At 38.4% G+C, this 22,746-nt stretch overlaps 1 protein-coding gene across 1 annotated transcript in view; it reads right to left on the bottom strand.

Moving 5' to 3' along the window:
* LOC108447230 (transcription initiation factor TFIID subunit 4-like) overlaps positions 1 to 22,746 on the bottom strand; it is a gene marked incomplete at its 5' end in the record, with an annotated part of 146,090 nt that overhangs the window by 110,283 nt on the left and 13,061 nt on the right. The window contains 6 exons of the mRNA XM_017736554.1: positions 3,183 to 3,288; positions 12,635 to 12,892; positions 14,726 to 14,815; positions 16,465 to 16,587; positions 17,468 to 17,695; positions 18,421 to 18,552. Coding sequence (XP_017592043.1) covers positions 3,183 to 3,288; positions 12,635 to 12,892; positions 14,726 to 14,815; positions 16,465 to 16,587; positions 17,468 to 17,695; positions 18,421 to 18,552 — 937 coding nt within the window. The remainder of the gene's footprint in view (positions 1 to 3,182; positions 3,289 to 12,634; positions 12,893 to 14,725; positions 14,816 to 16,464; positions 16,588 to 17,467; positions 17,696 to 18,420; positions 18,553 to 22,746) is intronic.

The following is a 22,746-nucleotide window of genomic DNA, read 5'->3' as shown; positions in this document are numbered from 1 at the left end:
ACTCAGTTGCATATAAATGGCATGGTAAGAACCTCAGTAGAGTTATAGTATTTTTCTTTCATGAATAATAAAAACCTGAAACACAACTATCCTAATAAATCCTTTTAAGAACACTTCTTGGCTAATACAAAGCTGTTAGCTCTGAATGAGTCCTGCATTGCTTTTTTTTTTTTTTTATTTTGAAGTCTTCATCAACTCCAACATATGATCTTAACGAGAAACTAATTTGATAGAGTTTGTTGAGTTCTCCATCTGTATAAATAAACTGTAATGTGGACTCTCAACATTAGCAAATACAAAACCAGATTTAGGACTTCAGGGTCAAGCCTGGGGAATAAAAATATTTTGTCATCGGAATATTCAAGGTCCATGAGATGTCACAGACAGCATTAGTTCATGGACCAGACAATTCATTCATCTATTCCAGATGAACTAATGGAAAGGTTTTCTACTAAGTGAACTGGAAGGAAGGAAAGAAATAATACAATAATAAAAATTAGCAGATTTCTGCTTTGTACAACTAAGATCTAGAAGATTAAAAATGTGTTAACCTTGAAAATTACTGCAATGGCAAAATTAAGCAACAGCACTCCTCCAGAATTAATATTGTATTTCTTTGGAATCAGTATCAATGCTTTGTTTTCTACAGGTGATAATTTTTCATCGAAAAACACCCCCAAAACTCAAAAGGGTACAGCAACAGAGCAGTTCACCTCTTGGTCTCAGGAAAACAGTATGTCTGCACTGGATATGGAAGAATTAAGTCTCACATTCATCCCAAGTATATGTAATTCTACTCAATGGATCTGGCAAAGTGAATGTAGGATTTGGGATGACATTTAAGTTTTCTGGTTTAAATAGATCACAGCTGTGCATGACTAAGGGTTAGACAAAAATATGCCTAAAACATCCATTTTTATTACGGGGCAGAGCATATTTTGAAAATTAAAATCACCTGTGGGCCTAGATATTTCATGGGATTGGTAATGACATACAGAGTCTTTCACCACTGGACTCTTGCTTCAAATTTTAATTAGCATGATTTAGAAAAATAAGCCCAAATTTAGGCACTTATAAATTCCTAGCTGTATTCCAGCATAGGTTAAATAGCTGCAACAAATACTCTCGTTAATTACTTTATTATTTGGCTCAATTCCTCCATCCATAAGATGGAATTCACCTAATTTTATACCAGCAGAGTGCTTTGGTAAAGGAGTGTGAATTTTTCATGCAGCAACATTGGTGTTACTTCCACTGGCATGGAAGTAATTTTATTTATATAAAAGTCCTTAAACCCTGCCAATTTTATCTAAACTACTGTTTTAAGAAGCATTACAGTCTGTTCACATGGATGTACTGAAGAGACCTTACACTTGGGAGATTCACTCCTGTCAAGGAGGAAAATGCAGCACTTTGTGGAGGTCAGCTCAGTTCTGATGTAACTATGCTTAGCAAGTCACACTCCACAAAATTACGCTACTGTAGTTTTTATTTAGATGATGTCCTATTCCAGTATATTATCTCCTTCTGCAGGAATACCTAGGTCAGTATAAAATATCATTACACTGGCGTTTACAGAAAAAGGTTTTAACACTATATCACAATGAAGCACTCTGACAGTGCTGCCAGCACACAGGCAGACTGTTCCCTTAGACATGGGCTGCAGGATGACTGATTTCATACTGGGATGTTTTCTAAATGCCTATTCTTGTTTGTTTGGTCTGTGTAAATAAAACAATGTACTGGAGGGCTTAACCAAACTTGAGAATTGGAATAAGATCACAAGAAAGTAGGATCTTGCATAAATTGGCTTTTATGAAACCACCATCTACCACAAGCCAAACTGCCAGTTAAGTTGCATTGCACTGGCTGATCAAGGGCTACCAAGAATGAACTCACATTCTGAATCTACTGTTTAAAAAAAAAAAAAGATGCCAGTATCATGCAAATTCTCAGCACACTGTTGACATTCACAACTTGGAGACTGAACAAGTAAAGAAATGAAATCTGCCTTCACTCTCAGACACATTAGTCAGAAGTGAAAGCTCATGCTATAAGATGCATGGACACGTTATAAACTCAAGACATGAGTATCAGTGCTATCAAATAAACACATCTTATGGTGAGCAAATGTATTTCTTCCTAACTTGGAAAAACAGCCTACAGGATTACAGCGACAGCTTGGTCTCTGTGTCCATTCAACCTTTGGATTCCCTTAAGAGAACAGAGCAAGTAAAACATCAACTGCTCTTACACATTTTTGGTGCTTTTTTTCCCAAGGAGAACAGAAACGACCAAGCAATGAAGTCGAGTAGGCAGCAATAGCTTTTATGTGCATTTAAACTAGTTTGATTCCTGATTCAGTACCTGAAGATGACAAGCTCTGTATTCCATTACAAACCCTCAATCATGTAAATGCCCACATCCAGTAAGATACTCTCACACATATTCAGGAAAAATAAAACCCGAGCCTAAGAGGTTCAGTGGTAGAAAGAAACAAATGGGTATTTATTAGGAAGCAAGGAGGCTTCAAGAATCCTCTTAAAAAGTGGGAAGTATCAGCCAAACATGAACCCACCTGTGCACAGACAGATGAGGAAGGTGTGTACAAACCACATGCTGTGGCTAATCACGGCATGTCAGGTTGCTGTTGTCAGTCTGTGACCTCACCAAAAAGTAAACATACTGACAGGAGTCAAAGAAAACCAACCTGAGGCTTGAGAAATTTCCCTAGGGCTCCCACCTTGACCTCAGTAGCTGCAGAGATGGGGACTGCCATGTTCTGCTTCAGGAGTATGAATCAGAAATAGGATGATTTAATTGAGGTAACCACTAGGCTTCAGGAAAATGAAGAATTTCTTTCTTGGCCCAGAGTTACAGTTTAGGGCAGTGAGAGCCAAGTTCCTGACCTGGTTTAGAGCTTTCCATGAAAAACTGCTAAGTAAGGAGCTAAACATGTGAGAGTTTAGTCCTAAGGTTGTTCCAAAACATTTCACTGTGTTGGTCCAAAACACCTTGAAACTGCACATGAAAACATGCATTCTTCAGCCAGCATGAGGTAAAAAATAAATGTCAACAATGTTGCCAATGTCAACACTGTAAGTTTTTCCATGCTACTCGTTTGTAATTACAACGAAATTCATACAAAGGTAACAATCTCACTAAAACATTTAAACCCATACCTTGTGGTCTAATGGTCTGAGTTATTACCACTGGCATCCTAATCTGGGTAGTCTGGCAAGCAGGGGTTCGTTTCACAGTTTGAGCAGATGTTGACTGGATAATCTGCTATTATTAAAGAAAAGTATACTTACATTATACTCTTTATACACAAACACACACAACGTAAATACACTAATACCTGTAATCACCAAGATAAGCACGTGGATCTCTACAAGCACAACCAGCTGGTGACAAAAGTCATATTCATGTAATGCATGTGGTTGTGTGTGTGTGTATATACCTATTTTGCCATTATGCTTTTAAAAAAAAAATAAAATCATATACGACACAGATGTCATATCTCACAACCTTCATTAAAAATGTATTTCAAAGTCATAAGGTTAATATTAAAATTTAGACTTTTGTCTTCAGAAATTTTACTAGGAAGAAAAGCAGTTTTGTAGAAGAAAATGCTGCAATAATTGTAGTGGTATCCACCTACAAACATCAGGCCTTGCACTAAGTATCTACGCTTTTTAAAGAAAACATACTAAAAATAAATCCTAAAATATTATGGGTTTCAAAGTCAGATATACACAAGAAAGCAAACCAAGTTTTGTGGTGATCATATACTATGAATCTTTTATATGCTAACTGGATATTCTCAAGCTTTCACTTACTACTAATTCAAGTTCTGATGTCCTTCCCCAAAACTAAACCTGGGTTAGAAACTTAAAATTTGACCCATAAACAAATCAAATCAAATTAAAAAAAAAAAAACCACGTGCAAGGGTCATGTTTAATCAACAGCAAAACGTACATTCACATGATCAGGGACAAGGCAGGCACAGACATAATGAACAGAAGATTCAGAAAGATGTGTGGATGCTGCAGAGCTGTAAAAAACCCCATAACTGAACTTCGAAAATAAACCACTGGCAAATAGCTCCAGGTAAGATTCCAGCCACAACTCAAGCATGGCAACTCCAGAAGCCACGTGCTCCTCACAGGCACAACTGAGTTCCTCCCACTGCATGAGGCGTCTGCTGGCCCCCGAGGTGGGATGCAGCATTCCCTCCTGGAAGGCAGCACCACACTGCACCTCCACTCAGCACCACTCCTACAGAGAGTATCTAAACACACTTGACTTAGCTGGACAACAAACAGCCAAACCTCTGCCTGCAAAGCAACCTATGGACAAAAGGAAAGGAGAAACAGCATCTGCAAATGAGACGCAAAAGTAGAGGCTGAGCAATGAGGAAACCGTTCCATTAGCAGGAACCAGGGCTCCAAAACTGGAAAGGGAGGCAGGTGAAAACTACAAACAAGAAAAGAGTCATGAGGGACCTGCGATGTACTCTGGAGAAAAAAAAATAGGGCCATTCTGAAGTTACACAACTGCATTTTGTACATCCTAAAATACAGAGAGCTGAAAAGTTATAATAAATCTGTGGATGTAGAAGTATTAGCAATAACCACCTTGCAGAAAGAGAAAAGGGAAAAAAGATTAAGGATTCAGCTTCAACTATGGACACTGAAGGAAAATGTAGCATCTCTACTAAGCACAGAAATGGAGCAAATAGATATAAATTTATTTGGTCAAGACAGTGAGTGAATAGCCACACCCAGAGGGGAAAGAATAAAGTAGCTACCATGCTTAAAAACAGGAAAGAAACAGAGTTGATCGGTGAAAATAATAGAAAAAAGTTGAATTTAACTGCATTTTGATGCACAGGAAACATGAACAAGTGTGGTCTTGGTAAAAAGACAATAGTCCACGTGAAAAAAACCTACATTGGTATGAAAAAGGAGAATATTGCCACTTTTACAGTAATTTATTGGACAAGTTTACACAGAATAGTAAAGAAAAACTGCTGTACCCTAATGGGCCAGAAGCCAGGCCATAAAGGAGATGTGTGGGACCTCTGGACAGAACCACTATCTGGTATTACAGTAATCCTCTGCAATTACCTTTTTTTTCCTCTCTGTGAAGCAACTTCTATAGTTCAGAACCAAAATCTGTTTCCCTTGAACAATATTTTAATGTGAATACCGTACAAAATGAGCTGCTAACACCATTAAAGACAGGACAATATTTAACCTTTTAAGATGACATAGGAAATGCCAATGTTTCCAATTTCCAAAAACTTTTCTTTTGTCATGTACTGTACTAGGACTTCAATGTACATACAAACACTGAGAGTGCAGAAAATTATTGAGAAACAAACTTTTCCAAAGGGCAGAGACCAAAATCATCTTCAACTCCACACAGAAACCAATCAGAAACAAGCACATACTCTTTCAAAAGAACAACTGCACCAGACCTCAGAGTAGCATTTTACACTAAATCCTAGTTTCTGTACTGGAGTTTTAAGAAATGTTTCTACACACATGCAATCTCCAGATCTGGAAGTCATTAAGGAATTAATATTAGCAATTTGTTTCTGAAACAGAGTATGTAACTTCTTTGCAGGCAAACTAGAGACATAGTAAAAACCAATGCATTAGAGGATCCTGCATTAAAATTTAGAAACTATCTAAGCCACACTTCATCAATTAAGAGAATTCAAACAGTTCTAATCTTCTTGCCTGTTTTCCCAACATCATAAAAATTACCATTAAGTCCTGAGCTTGACCTTAAAGTTGTAGACAATGAGCAAGTGTACTAGCAAGCTGGTCTGGGAGATGATTAACTCAAATTATTTCATATTTCTCACAGACTAGAAGTACACACAACAAGTGTACTCCATGTCACATTATCGATCCATATTCTGAATCAAAGCTGAATGCCACTCAGCAGTTCACAAGCACTGACCCAGACAGAGAGCAGATACAGAAGTTTTAGGACACTGCGGTTATCAGGGACATTACTCCAGCCTTCAGAAAAGGGGAGATCTTAGTGCTGTTTTCAACGACCGTTGGGAAGATGTACAGAAGACAGAGTCAGACTTCTTCAGATGTGGAGAGCAGAAGGAAGTAATGCAAAAGACACTAGCTGGAATATAGGAAATTTCAACGTAATATAAGAAAAAAAAATTACCACGAGGGTGGGTAAGCTCTGGAACAGGCTACCCCAAGAGGCCATGTAATTTCTTCCTGAAGACACTCAAATCATAACTGGTCACATGGGAGACATCCTAATGTGTAAGCAGGAGGCTGCACAAGACACCTCCAGGAGTCCTTTCCAATCTTTCACCACTGTGTCCATAAACACATCACCATGGATTTTATAAAAGTGCTGAGTCACAAAACATAACAAGACAAAATATAAAAGTCTTCAAAGCTTACAGAAACTGTTCATTATTCCACCTCCACTAAAAGGGGAAGCATTTTAATTATGTACACCTCTGAAGACAGCAAGCACAACAATAGAACAACAAAGGCACAGAAAATAGAAAAGACAGAATGTGATTTAGTCATTGTCTGGATTCGATAGAGTTTGGAAAATGGCAAAATTACAAAAAAAAATTATCATCAAGACAGTGTTGAGATAGGAAGTACTGTCATATACTAGTTATTTCTCTTCAATTTATCTGAAGTTGAAGAATCATGTCCTAGGCTGCTGCACTTTGGAGCTCTTCAAGGAACACACTAAAGCAGCAAAGTCACGGCATTGCTTCTTCAAGTGCAATGTGTGAACAGTTACCTAAATTTTTCTTCCTTAAAATAATATTTTTCTGCAAAGTAAGATGTACATTTCTCACAATAGAACGTATTCTCCCTTTCTTTTTATTTCATCTTTGCACTTCTCCCCTTGTCATCTTCTCTCCACTATTCACACTCACTTTGATTCACCATTTGTCTGCTCTGCCAGAGCAGTTCCTCCTCTCACCCCCTCAACACTGCAGTAACTCCTCTGTCCTTTGCTAAAGCTGACTATATTTTCACAGGTGAAAAAAGGGATGTTTATACAAAGGTGCTTCCATAAGGCAGCAGACTCATGAAGACAAAAAGGCTATAGAACAATCACACTACTGATAATCAGAATAACAAGAGGCAACAGCTAAAATACTCTCTTTTTTTCCCCTAAGGGTTTTCTTCAAAAAGCGTAGATTCAATAACTCTGTGAGAATAAAGTAATGGTTCTCTCTGGTGCTAATCTCAAGCCAAAAGGCGATGATCATTCCATGACAGGTGTGAATCTTCTACTGTGTAAGTTCTTGCAGGACAGAGAACAAATTACAGGCATGAACACAGACCAATAATCAACAACACAACCAACACATATAGACTGAGAAAGAATCCAGCCAAAATACATAAAACGTTCAGAAGCAGAAAGGGAACAGAAGTTATCAGTCTTTCTCATGCCTGCACAGGAGAGATAAAATGAAATAAGAGCCACTACCTACAAACCATTGAAAGGAAAAGTCCTGTAGGACAATTAGATGAGAACTGATTGCTAAAGTTTCTGAGGACAAGGATTTTGCAAATCTCCTGGACCAGTGCAGATGCACAAGGTTCCAGCCTTTACTTGCCTCCCTTTTACTTGACAAGACCTGCAAAACCAGCCCGGCTCAATTCACAGAAATCACCCTTTGCAACAAAAGCATCTGATCCAAAAGCTTAAACCTATCAAGTACTGAAATAAAGACAAAAACACAGTAAACAAGAGCTTCTGCGAAAAATGAAAAACAAAAATAAATTTGAAAAATATATCCTTTACCAAGCATTTTTTTCTCTGAATTAAGTTAAAAAAAAAATTGTGGAAGGAAGAAACAAGACATGCATAAACATATAAAATTCAGAATGGCTGTGGTCTGATATGACATTTATCTTCACTCATGAGTAAACACTTGCTAACTCACTTGTGGCTATGCCACTTGTGATTTATCAGTCTACTCACTCCTGAAGATAAATGTCATATCAAACCTCAGCTATCATGTAATCTGGCAGCATTAACTTACAATGTTCATGCTTTTATGGACCTAGAATTCATATTTACCATTGCTTACCATACTGCAGCAGCAGCTACAGTTTTTCAATGGTGCCTCAAAATCTGCGTAAGCAATTATTTTTCTTCCCAAATAAAATGAATCGACTATTTAAAAACTTAGCATATAAATTTTAATGTTAATATGACAACAATATTATTCCATTGAGTATAGGTTTTCAACAAAGAAATGAAGAAAAATAAAACAGAAGCCACAAGATCACTTGTCCCACCTGCTCCTCAATTTATTATACAATTCTTCCTAAAATGGTCAAATGGTCTACTTTTGGGTGTTTTCAATTACGACTTTTTTATCACTGTCTCCGGGAGTCTGATCTACCATCTAATACTCTCTCTTTCTTTAAGGATATTTTGCCTTATATCCTACCTAAATCCTACTTCATTTAATTATATCCTGTAATTCATATTTATACCATCTTGGTCTGCTCCAAATAATGGTCTTTTATTCTCCCATATGATCAGTGTTTGACCAAGTTATGTGTGTTCAATTATCTTAAGCTTTTCTTTTAATCTTTGCTTGCAAGCCTGGCCTTTTGTTATTGATTTCTAAACAGCAATAATTGACAATATTCTCCTTATATTAACGTACAGCCCACAAAATTCTGAAAATAAAGTCCATGATAACAGCTCAGAAACTCACTAGGCTGTGTTTCAAATAGGCATACAATTTGTCAAGGATAGGCTTTGTTCCTGTCAATGGATCCCAGACATCTACTGCTCGACATCCATTTTAATTTAAATTTTATTGCACACCGAATTCCACGTCAGTGGCTAGATCTTTATTAGTTCATTAATAGAAAATACTCCTTTTATCCAAACAGCCACCTATCACTCTTCCATTTCTAAGCTGCCTTGCAGACAAGGCAAAAAGAAAATGATTTCCTAAAATTTCACTAAAATGTGTACAAATTACATTCATTCATGAACAGAAAAGTGATGCCAGAAAAGCTTCACTGGAGAATTAAAAAGCCAAGCGGAACATCCCCATATAACGTAATTCTTATTCTGCTGTTGTATCTTGTTTCCAAATTCCATTACTCTATCTCAACTTTGAGAGACTCCAACCACTGTGACAGTGCAGAGAAAGTGTCAGTAAATGTTTGAGCAAATCCTGTTCTAATGTAACTTAGAATATGGCAGAGTCTACCCTCTGGACACTGTGCACAATTAGTGCTGACGTATTTCCATACATCCCTCCTAATCCTAGACCTGCATGAATCTTTATACCACTTTGTATATAATTAAATTTGTTTTAATTAAGATGGATCACTAGTTTACTGGGGTTTTTTATCACTCAAGTTTAATACTTGGCTTTAACCTCCAGGAGTACTTTCTCCTTATGATGCAGTCAGTGCCAATACAATACATAAAGTGCAAATCCATCTCCATTACTCATCAATCTACTTACAACCTCAACACATGTAACAAAGAACATCTCTCTTATTCATACAAATTTTACCTGCTGTTAACACCCAAAACAAGACAGGCAATGTCTGCATCTGTGAGGCAACACAGAGCACATGGACTCTAAGAATGGCAATTTAGACAAACTTTGAACATTGCACTTAGAACAATTTAAAAAATTGATTGCTGGATTATCTCATTAGTGTCTCATCAATAAAATATTAGCCTAAGATTGTTCCCCTTTTCTCTACCTAGAAGTAGCACTATCTAGCTTTATAAAGCATTGTTTTTCATAGTTTGGAACACAATTCCAGTACAAAACAGATTAAAAAGTCTCCTGTTTCATGTCTGCTAACATTGTACATTTCAAAGCCTTTGTGCAAGCTATGCTGCATGCTGACAGTGTACACGGGATTTTCATGTTGCAAGGCACCTCAGTGTAACTGGAGAAAGCATCACCAAAGCTGACACCTTTGAGAAACAGAAAAGTCAAAGGAAGGAACAGCTAACAGACCCTCCACATTTTAAGGGAAACTGGACTACTGTAAATTGGCTGGTATGAAAAGATCTATATTCTAAAACAGGCTTGCCCTTCTGCAGCTGGACAGTTTGCAAAGCCAGCTGGAACTCTCTCCAATGAGCTTCAGGCTTGGAAAAGCTGGAGCTCAGCCAGTTCCTCCATCAGTGCTGGCCACCCTCAGGCAAGCCAGCTGCAATCTTCCTCTTCCGGACAAGTCCAAGACAAGACGGCCAGCAGCTCTTTCTGTGCTCTGATTTTGGGGAGCACTGAGAGCTGTGATAGTGTGATCACTGTCACTACAAAAAAATCAATACTTATGAGCAATTACTGGGGTGATATGGAGCTGCTGCTCTGTTGTCTGCTTGGAACCTGAGTTGATGGCTTCTGTGCTAAGATCTTTTGATGCAGTAACTCTTGATGTCTGATGCTGCTTTTGTCTGTATAGAACTACTTTGAGGGTCATTAAGTGCCTGGTTAATGTAATGTTTGATTCTATTAACTAACGACTGATAAATTTAAAGGAAATATGAAAAGACAGTTTCAGTTTCACACTAAAGCAAATACATTATGATTTTTAATGTATTCTCCCCAAATATTTTCCAGAAAAGGAGTAGTATTAACCATAGTTTTGCTCTGCACAATTTGTGACCTTTTGGAAATGTAGGGGTCACTTCATGTACCCAGTAAATGAAAATTCAGCCCTAGACCTGTGACCTCCTTACAGACAGAAAACCAATTTCTCTTGCCCATCAGATCAATCTCCACAATGTTACTTGAGCAGTTTTCAGCTCCTCCTGTGACACAGGCATGTCAAAAAAGCTCTTCACATTGTTAATCTCTACTCAACATCCTGATTGCTTGCTCTGAGTATCCATTGACATGAGACAGGCAGAACATGCCTCTCCCGGAAATTTGGCTTCATCCCAATTGGGATATACTGCACCAGAACTATAATAGTAAGAATGAGAATTCCTGTGGTCTTACACATTTTTGTCCTACATCAGTGTTTCTCAAAAGGTGGGGTGCAACCTTCCTAGCGGGCACAGGAGCACTTTAGGTGGGCTGCACGATACCGGAAAAAGCTGTGTTACATGGCAGTAGGTTAGTCTTAAGATTGTGGCATGACATAAGGCAAGACTTACTGGCCATGGACATTTCTACTTGTAAGCAATCTGTCAGCTGTGGGCAGAGATCTGCTTACCCTGGGATAGGGAGTAATTTTTACACCTACTGCCTGTAATTATCACCAGTTTCTGCTCTTCTACCTAGAAGAGCCAAAGCTACTGTCCATTCAGTCATGAAACATGGACAAACCAAAGAGATGTCACAAAAAGTGTGAGGAACACTTTTCTAATTCATACAAGTATCTAGACAGGGTGGGGAGAAGCCATCTCAGAAAAAGTAAGAACGCAAGTGGCTGGACTTGCACTGAAGCAGGTGAGTTAAGGTGAAAAACACCCAACTGTCTCATGTGTATTACAACTGCCAGAGTCAGAAATCTTAGCATTCAAGATGCTATTACACATTAAAATTATGCTCGCTAAAGGATTATTAAATTATATTAATTTTATTTTAAAGTTAATAATTTAACCACTAGAAAGTGTTTGTAATGTTCAAGACACAGCTCAGACTGTATTTTCAGACTGTACACTGCAACTTTTAAACTAAAGCAAAAGAAATATTCTCTCTCGACACACCTTACAAATTACTCAAATGCTTTATAGAGCCTATAAACTCAAGGACAGATCACTGTAAGGTTTTACATTATCACGTATGCATTTCTTGACCTTGATAATATAAATTTTTTACCAACTTGATACCTGTTCTGGACCTGTCTATATGATTTTGAAACCTAAGTGAAGTATTTTACTCACACATACACAGAAACCACAGACAAGGAAACTCTCACAAAGGGTAGTAATGCCTGTATAAACTCAAGGCCTTGTAAAACCCTTAACATCTTTTAATTACAAGTGCAAACATACACACAAGATCCTGGGTAACAGCAGGATAAAGTCAGCACGCTCTCAGTGACTACCTGGCTGTACAGTTCCCTTAGTGATAGTGCCTTTGAAATTAATGAATCTAAGCACATAATACTCCACTATGCACAACAAAGATACAGTTCAGTGAGTAACAGAGAATGGCATTATTTCTAAACAAAACATCCTGATACAGCACAGCTATTCTTCTACAAGATTTTATAATTGTGTGCAGAAGAGTTTAAAATGAGAGTTCATTTTAATTTTAAAGAAAAGCAGCATACCTAATGACATGCTTAACATTAAACTCTTGGCTGCAAATCTTGGAAAGCTTTCTGTTCTACATTTGTAATTCCCTCAAATTCCACTGTGCTCATACAACAATCACTCTGTTGCAGACAAAAAGGCCAAGAGTGCACTTCCTTAAATTTACGTTAATAATCTTATCTAAATGGTTGAGCATACATGCGAAATGAGAGAAAATGAGGTACTACCACATACCACAGAATATGATACAAACAAAAACTAATTTTCCCAAACAAGCTGCAATAAAAGTGACACTGCAAACTGCTATACAGTCCATTAAGAAACCCTCTTTTATTCTATAGTACTTACCAGTTGAGAACTCTGATTTGACTGTACCACCTTAACCTGAGGAGGCTGCACTGTATTTGATACAGAGACGGTGCAAATGTTGTTTGGTTGCCTTATTCCTATTGTCTGCGTTGTGACAACAGAGGAAATGCTTCCCGAGGCAGATTGAGGTATAACTTGTGAGAGCTTGGTTTGTTGGAGTGACTGCTGAGACGGCTGTCCTTGCAAAACCAAATGTTGACTATTCAGTAAAGATTGTCTCAGTGCAGGTAGACTTTTCTAAAAACAGAAGAAAGTTTATGAAATATCAAATTCAGCAGATTGACAAAAAGCATTTTGAAATTAGCTGGAAACATAATTAAAGGAATGGATCTTTCTTTCCAATTTTACTAACTGCCTAATCATCAAACAGAAGTAAGATTGAACATACTTTGTAAGAGAAAGTTCAGCTTACATTTTTAATAAGCTTTCAGCTTGGATTTAGCAACCCTGTAGATTTTCATGTACCCTTAATCCACTGTAGCAGTAAAATACAACACTCTTCTTCTCAAGACTATCTAGAACTTATAGCTTAGGTCTTTGGAAGGGCAAGAAATGGAAGCAGAAAAGGTAGAACCACAGAACAACCCTATTCCCACTGCACGCTAGAAGCGGCAAGCTGCACCAATTTACTCCTCCTGACACACCTCCAGTACCTGGAACCAGATGATTTCACTCTCAGTGCCCTACAGCAGTAGCTGTTTATTGTATTGTTTCTGAAGTAATGTACTGTGATTGGAATAAAAAAGTGTACTACTGTAAGCTCCATGTTCATACCACTTCAAGGAGAACATACTTCCAAAAGGCTGTACTGTACCTTCATGAACAAACTTTTTACTTTTTAAGTGGCAGAAGTGTTCTTTTGAAGTGCTCCCTGAGGCAGCTGTAGAATGCAGTAGTGTTTAGCCCAAGCTACAGTTCTTTCTACACTTCTAATATTGATCTAAAAACTTAATGCCTGTTGCCCAGAAAGGACTTCAAAGAAAGGAAATAAATCAAAACTTATCATGATGCTAGAAGTGACTGCAGTAAAAGCCACAAACAAGAGTTAATGATAACTTGAAAAAACAGAAGCAGAAAGTTCTGAAGCAAAGTTGCAGGGAGAGAAGAGAGAGAGGAAATCTGCTCTAAACAGAGAAGTTTTGAACTAGACCGAAAATACTTTTAAAATCATATTTGTGGTTTTGTTGGGACTTAAACACGCTTTTTATGTTTGTATATAACCCTGCATATGGAAGTTATTGTAGCTAATTTACAGAACCAATTAGAAGTTAAATTTACCCTCACATATACTAACTTAGGACCCAAGAATAAATCTATGTGGTATCACATCAGAAATTCTACTGTTGATTAGTTCCAGATTAGAAGCAGAATCATCTAATCAGCACCTTTATCCAGTTTGGTTTTTCATAATTATTGTTACATGTGGATTGAAAGTTACCAATGACCCAAACATAAATTAGAAAAACAGTATGGAAACAGTTTATTAAATTACTTGAAGCATTCTGTAGAAATAACTTGGGACTCTTTGTGTGAATGTTTTTCTTCTTCACAAAAAATTACTTACTACCACAGAAAAGTGTATTTATTATAAAAGTAAAGGATCACTACCAGAATAGCCAATGGATGGCTTCCAAACTAGGGAGTAGCTGCTTTTTTCTTTAAAATCTAATTACTGCAACACTCTAGATCAGGGCTACTTGAGCTGTGAACTCCAGATCTGCTCTGGAAAGCAAATACATTTTTCTTAAAGCTCAGCCAAGGTCCCAAACACACAAGATCTCCCTGCTGTAGGAGCTCCCTACTTCTCACCACTGTCCCAGGCTGTTGGAGCAGCCCAGGGCAGCACAGGGCCACACAAGCTGTGAGCAGCACGGCCTGGCCTGACACAGGTGGAGCCTGCACGGGACTTCCAGACAAGATCTTGGCAGAAATGGGCAGCATTTAGAAGTAGAAAAAGTGTAGTCCTGCTCTGGACCAGTGAAGATAATACCACTTAAAAAGGATATTCTAAGACTTAATGTAATGAAATTTTGCACTGAAATAAATTTATCCAAACAATATGCACATTACCTTAAGGAAAGGTACAAGATATGGCTGAGGAGATGATTTGAGTTCTGTTTGAAGGCGGCCTGTAAATTCTTCTGGATCAATCTTTGCATCCTTCAGCGTGAAGAAAAGAAAAGTGTTAACATCTCAGTTCAGTTGTTTGGCTGCCTCTTTCCCAGCTAATACATACACATATCTCTCTAGCTAAATAGGCTGCCATAGCAAAAACTTCCAGAGCTGAAGTCTCTTAGCTCCTCTCTAAGATCCTTCTGTCAAGCACTAATTCAAACACATAACATGCCACTCAAAATTCAGACAAGCCCCTTGGGGATGCACAATTTAAGACAAAACAAGGCTCTGGAAATACTCAAGTCTCTTTTGGGACTCCACTCTCTTGCTAACATTTACACAGTGATTTCATTTTTTAAATTAAAAGAAAACTACAACAACAACAGGTTGTTGACATAACCTTACAAATATAAAATTTGTCAGCCTTTGTAATAATTCCATAACCAATTCTGATGGTACAATTTAACTTGTAGAATCTGTATATATAAAACTATATATGTAAAGCATGGCCATACATAAAAAGCATACTTATAAGTAGATATAAAATGTTCTCCTCAGTGAATTTGTATGTATACTCTCAAAATACACACTTATAAATATATCAAATACATAATCAGTCACTTATTTAGTAGTAAATTGAAAAGAATTCTAACTTGGGTGCATTTTATGATACTTCTGAAGTATCATTACTTCAAGTTCAGGTTGTAATAAAAACATTAATTAGCCTTCCTGACTGATACAGAACAAGAGAAAAACCAAACCCAAACAAGCTTCAATAAATATATTTATTACGTGTGTTGGTACTTTGTTTAAAATACTGTAAGTAGTTACCTTTACTTATTTACTCTTTTCAAGTTTGTAAAAGTTAAAACATGTTTCTACTGGAATCACTGAATATGACTGTTGAATGGCTCACACTTGAAAACGGCCTTAGGCTTGTTTATAAGATACAGGCTTCTCTGGCAATGAATTAAAAGAAATTAATAGCAACTACTTTTAAATCCAAGTTCTTCATAGACTATTTACATTTCTTTTAAGAAGACTGACTTTTCCCAGCTCCACAGTAACATCTGTCTGCAGCTCATTTATACAATTCACTGCAGCACCCATTGCACTGAAGACTGCAGCAAGTCCAGCCTTTTTCTGGGCCCAAGGACTCTGTCTAAAACAGCTTTGGCACTGGAAATCCCCATGCCACTAAGGCTCCATACAGGGGCATGTCTGCAGAACAGCTGAAAATCACCAGCTCAGGAAAATACTTTTCCTTCAGTCCTAGAAACCCTAACCCACATTGTGACAGCATGTATCTACAGTCGTTCTGTGCTTCAAACAATTAAGAGCCTGTTGTTTCAGAAAACACCAGGGTTTAGAGGAAAAAAAACCTTAATGAATCCTCAAGGAAAAATCACGTATTTTACTAAAGAAATAACCAAAATATTACCCAGCAAAACAAGAGTGGCTTTGACAACTGCCTAATAAATACTTTGCTGCATTTCCCCTTCCAAAAACCAAGAGGAAGTCTGCCTTTAATAGATTTTCATATATGTAACGTACAGAATATTGCATTTTGATGAAGCCCAACCCCTTTCACTTTGATTACAGCCAAAAGAATTGTTAAGATCAAAGCAATAGTTTTCAGCATCCATAAATAACAAGCTTAATAGACAACTGACAAAAGGTACATAAATATTTACCAACAAATCTTGAACCAGAGCTTTCACATTGCGGGATGTTTCTGGTGATGGTGAGTTATGAGAAGCAAGTTTTATAAGGGTAGCTAAAAAGTTTTTGCATTTTTTCACATTCTCTTGCATTTCCTGGAAAAGCCACAGAAAACAAGTATCAGCTCCATGCTATTTTTCCATCACAATCAATGCATGCTCTGACCACTACAAATAAGGAAAAGGATGAAATTTTTCCAATTCAGACAGGACATATGTAAAACATGTCTGCAGCTATTTTGCTATTACTGCTTGTTACCTGAGACTTTCTTATCTTCTTTATGTAACTGAACATCACAGCTCGCAAATAACAACAAAAAAATTGATGAAAGAAATACATTTTATATTTTACAGTCTGCTTTGGTACAAATAACCTTAAATATGAGAAGTAACACAAGAATTTGCTGGAGATGCATTCCCCTTTGAGATGCCCAATACACAATGCACAAACATTCCCCAAGCTATCTTCATTTGTTAAATTATTGATTCAGTATGTTTTTGTACAAAGCAGCTACAGCAGTAAAATCAGATTAGAAGTAAGTCTTCAAACATCATCATATCTAATCTTTTTTTCATTAGTAGTAAAACAAGCCACTGTTTTTACATGGTGTAATTGCTCCAAGAAACAGAAACGTCACACTGCAGTGTAACCATAGTTCTGAGGCCCAGCAACAGGATAATCATGAAGTTCACAGACCGAAGGTCTGACTGTTCTGCCTGCAGGAACAGAATAATTCTTTCACTAGTGACACATACAAGGCAGGATGGGGAAAGCTGACCACAAGTGCTCTTCCTCCCTCTCAGAATTTGTATCCCATTTAGCTGAAACCAGAGGAAGGGTTTTCCTGTTTGTCCAGTATTTGTTCCATCAGGGGATACATGCTTGCATGAAGAAAAAGCTCTTCTTGCTTCTGAATAGACCCGAGGAGTTGCTAAAGTACTAAGAAAACAATGTTTCCACTATTTTCAAACTTGCCTGCGATACAACCGTAGTTCCAGGCACAGGAGAGCTGGGAATGACCAGGGGCTGTGCTGGTACCTGTGCTGCTGTGTGAGGGGGGAGTGGCAGCCGGGGCTGACCTTGGGGCTGGGCTGAGCCCTGGCTCTGTCCACCAGTGATCACTGCAGGCTGTTGAGAAGATGAAGTTCCCGTTGCTACTGTTGTCTTGAACAAATTTTGAGCACTCGTCGTAGCTACTGATACCTATTAATATTTTATATTGAAAAAACAGGTAATTATCTTCTTTTAATTCTTTCACTCAACAACAGCATTCTTGAAAGGAAAAGCTTGTTTTGGTGACACGGTGACACACAGCACACACCACAGCCCTCAACAGGGACAAACACAGAGCAGCACATCCACTGCTCCAACAGTATTTATCACTCCAGCTGATTTGAGCTTTTTCTTTAAAGAAAATTAGCTACCCTGAAATTTGTTATCATCTAGGAAACAACAGAAAATAAGATCTAGGCTATCACTCATCACCTGCGTAACACAGTCTGACTACACATTCCTTATTAATTTCTAGGATTACATTTGCAATAAAACACTAAAATTCACTTTCAAAAAACCAGGTAAACCATAAACTGATAGAATGGGTTGGGTTGGAAAGGAACTTAGAGCTCATCCAGTTCCACTCCCAGCCATGGGCAGGGACACCTTCCACTACCCCACGTTGCTCCAAGCCTCCAACCTCTGTCCAACCTGGCCTTGGACACTTCCAGGGATGGGGCAGCCACAGCTTCTCTGGGCAACCTGTGCCAGGGCCTGCCCATTCTCACAGGGAACAATTCCTTCCATATATCTGCCCTAAATCTCCCTTCTGAGTTCGAACCCTTTTCTCCTTGTCCTACCACTACAGTCCCTGCCCGTATGCCACACACAGGCACTGTTCCCTGAGCCCCCTGGCTCTGGCTGTCCCCACTGACCGTGGTGTGGGAGAGCACAGCCCCTCCTGGCAGCGTGGCCGTGGCACTGACGGGCGCAGCCGTCGATGGCACCACCTTGGCTTGCACGGGGAGGCCCAGGCGGACGCTGGAGGCGGCCACGGATGTTGGCTGCTAATAAAGGAAAAACGAGCATTTTAGTAATTTTTTAATAATAGTGATTGCAAGAATAAATAATTATTAGTACTGCAAAAAAAAAAAAAATCAAATCTAGTTATGTGTTCTTAAATATATATATATATTCACAAATACTGGAAAAACTAGCTTTTTCGTGTTCAATGACAGCTTTGCAATATTTCTCCTAAAAGCCATTACTTGTGTAGCTATATGGAAAAAAATCAGAAAAAACAAACGTGACCTGCAAAAAAATTTATGTTCTATTGATGCATTAATTCAGTTGTAATATTTACACGTCAGTATTCATCAATATTTGAGTCTATCATTGCCAGTAACACATATTGGTCCTCTTGGTATTTACTGGCCTGTTCTAGTGCTTTTTCTTTATGAAAATTAATATGGACAGAAAATTTAGAAAGAAGAAAAATATTCTTAAAATAATTTCAGATTGAATTATATAGAAACTAACTTGCACAGAAATTAAGTCCAAGCATTGGGAGAACCTTTGTCATAGAACACAGGCTCTGTACCCATCCAGCAACTGCAATGTGAAGTGCAGACAAAGGAAAATGACTGACCCACAGCCTTTCAGTCAGTAGTATATTCTACAGGTCAGGAAATTTATCATGTTCAGCAAATATATTATTTATTTTCTGATTTACTTTCATTGCAAGACTGAAATCTCTTGCCATCTTACAAAAGGACAAGATTTAGGAATTAAAAAAATGTCTCCAAAGAAGTTGCTATTTAATTCTGCAGGAATGGAAATACCATTATAAATTAAATACATCACACAATATGGCAATTATGACAAAATAAGAACCACTCATTAATAAAAATAGAGGCCACACTGGTGTCTTATAACTTGCATTTATTAAGATTTGCATTCACACACTCAGAAAAGACAAATTTTCTAAGTGGATAGAGTAATAAATCATGGCTGATGTTGCTTCTCACAAGATAAAACTAGTTTTCCTTGATTTGCATTTTAATTTATATTACTCTAAAATTCATATTTTTATAAAGAACTGCTTATTTTAGATTCATACATTGTCTATTAAACCTACATAAAATACTTCTTTAAAGAACATCCAGTGTATTCTAAGATATCTCCAAAAGGAACAGAAGCCCAGGCAGGCATTCAAAGCCCTAAGCATTCCTTACAAATCAGTCCAGCAACATCATCTACCAGATATCAATCTTCTGTACTTGGGGGAAAAAAAAGAGGAAAGAAAACAAATCAAATAAATCTACCTGACATCTGAACAAACCCTTTTTCTGTTTGTTTGTAGAGCTTTCAAGATTTTTAAAATCTTGACTAGGGATGTCTTCCATCCTGAGACAGCCTAGAGACAATAAACAGCATCATCATGAAGAGGTAGAATTGTCTGCTATTTTGGAAGAAGGACCATGTAAGCTTTTTCTGCTTTAAATACCCTACACCTCTTTTCTCCATTATAAAAATGACCAAATATTTTAAAGTACTGGTTGAGTGAAATTATATCTACCTGATGAGTGTTTGCATTTAAAATATAAGTATTGTGTAACTTGTTCACTTGCTTATAATCAGTTTCCAGCCTAAAAACACAGCATGACTGTGATATCTGCCCCCTTATCAGTCCAGGCTTGCAGAAGTGAGGATTTAGGAAACAAGCAGATAACCAGGGACACTTCTGGCAGCTACTTGGTTCCAGGCAAGACCTGCAGCCAGAAATCCACAAATACATAGTGAGATTACGAGCTAGAGAATTTTTGTCAGCTAATAAATGCCCACGATTCATCACAGGAACATACTTGAAAATAAAACTGCACATAATTAAAATATAAGTGTTCACTATTATAATACCCGACTACGAACGTATTCCAATGTGCCAGACCTCAGCAGCAAACTCTGAAGGCTAAATTCACCCTTGGTTTTAAAAATCAATAGTGACAAAAGCCTTTGATAGAAAATGGCAGTCAAATCTACTAATGTGCTGGATATGAAGAAACCCCTCACCACGAGAGAACTGCAAACAAAGTAATGCAATAGTTTACTAACGTGGTTCCAAAACTCAGAAGGGTTGAAAAGGTAAGTGTGAAATGAGGGGATGAGAAACATAACAAGGAACTAGCCTGGAGAAATTCTTAAATATCATGGAAATGATCTTCAAGTGACAGCTACAAGTTGCCAGAAGACACTCTAAAGATTCCCAATACTAATGCCTTGAGAATTGATAAAAATTATTTAGAAACAAAAAGCTGTGTTTTCTATGGAAGGAAACTTGTAAACAGATCTCATGAGAAATAAGTCAAAAAGAAAACAAAAATTATCAACATTATTAAAAAAAAAAAAACATAACCCAATGTGTCAAGTTCCTGCTGGAAGAATCTGAAAGGATTTATGATGCTCCTTAAGAAAAAAATGCTGAGGTTTGGTACAATGCTATTAAATTCTGAAATTACCAGGAAAGTTAGAAAGAAATAAATTTTCAAATGTAACTATTAGTTTTTATTAGATAAATCAGATGTTTTTACATTCCCTAAATACAGCAAGGTAATGTTGAAGAGACTTTTGCCCTGTACTCAGACCATAAATGAACACAGTCAATAACCTGCTACTGATGTCCATGGGGACACTGGGGGATGCATTTGCACACAGAGCTGAGCTGGCTCTGTCCACACAGCTCAGAAACAGGGAGCACAGCACAGTGCTACTGAGGAAAGGAGGATTTCAGAAGGGACAGCCTGGGGGGGGAGTGTCCCAAGGTTTGCTCTACCTCGCCCAAGTCACACAGGTAACACAAGTGACTCCAATTTCACGGTGCAGCAAGTGACTTCCTTCCACTTAGGCAGTCAGAGCATATTAGAATTGTTACAGTGTCCTGTAAATTCACTCCCTAAACAACATCTCTGTTTTACTTCCCTTCTCCCCAGAGCTCTGGGCACATGAATAGAGAGGCAAAGCTTGGGAGAGAATCCATTGCACCTGCTGTGCACAACCTATCTGCCTCTGTACTTCAAGGAATACACAAGGCTGCTTTTGAAAAAACAAGTCACTTGAATATGGAGAAAACAGTCAAAATAGCCAAAGATTATTTGTCACTGCCAAGGCACAACTGTACCAATTTTAGAGACTGCATTCCATATTCACAGCTTTATCAAATGAAGACAACTTAAACTGCCAAAGTATGTAAATCCTTCGGAGCAGGTTTGGGATACACTTGTATTTTGTACTATAGAACCACCTACTGACCTACACTCCAGGTACCAGCAGCACAGGCTCTGTACTACAGAGCTGGAGAGCTCAACTTCTGACAAGTTAGTTCCATACATTTTTCATCATCATTCCTGTCAATAAACTTGGCCACTATCAACCACAAAAGGAAGAAAATACCCCAACAGCATTTGAACAAACACTAACACAAAAGCAGGGCCAAGTTTTTCACAATACACGTCTTTACGTCTTCCAATACATGGCTTCACTAAGCGTTATGCAAAACTCAACTTTAATTAGATTTTTAGGTTTAAATTTGCAAAATCTGAAATAAAATTCAGTTTTATTTCTAACCATTAATCTAGAAGACTTCTTATAAACACAATAGACCAGGCTAAGATGCCATCTGAGATGCCTCAAACAATCAACAGCCCTGTTTAACAAAGAGAAAACTGAAGTGGGATCACAGACACTGGCAGAAGCATAAGCTAAAGGTCAAATCTGGGAGCTCACTTGTACTGGGCTGTCATGGCCAGGTTTTGGTGGTGGGGTGGCTTCTGTGAGAAGCTGCCAGAAGCTTCCCCTGTGCCCAGCAGAGCCAATTCCAGCCGGCTCCAGGACAGACCCACCCCTGGCCAAGGCTGGGCCCAGCAGTGACAGTGGCAGCAGCTCTGGGGAACATCTGGGAAGGGGGAGGAAATCCCCGAGGAATTGCAGCTGGGTGACAGCAGTGGGAATTTGTGAGAGGAGCAGCTCTGCAAACCCCCAGGGCAGGGCAGGAGGGCCAGGAGCTGCTCCAGGAGCTGCAGCTGAGGTTCCCCTGAGCCCGGGTGCAGCCCAGGGAGAGGCAGCTGTGCCCCCGCAGCCCGTGGGGTCCAGGATGGATCAGAGATCCCCCTGCAGCCCCTGCAGGGCCCCACACGGCAGCAGGGGCTGCCTGAAGGAGGCTGTGACCCCGGGGACTCCACGCTGCAGCAGCTCCCGGCCGCCCCCGT

This window comes from Corvus brachyrhynchos, unplaced genomic scaffold (assembly GCF_000691975.1).
Source record: "Corvus brachyrhynchos isolate BGI_N302 unplaced genomic scaffold, ASM69197v1 scaffold66, whole genome shotgun sequence".
NCBI classification, from domain to species: domain Eukaryota; kingdom Metazoa; phylum Chordata; class Aves; order Passeriformes; family Corvidae; genus Corvus; species Corvus brachyrhynchos.
Note: the sequence above shows the minus strand (reverse complement) of the source record. Positions and strands in the feature narration are given on the sequence as shown.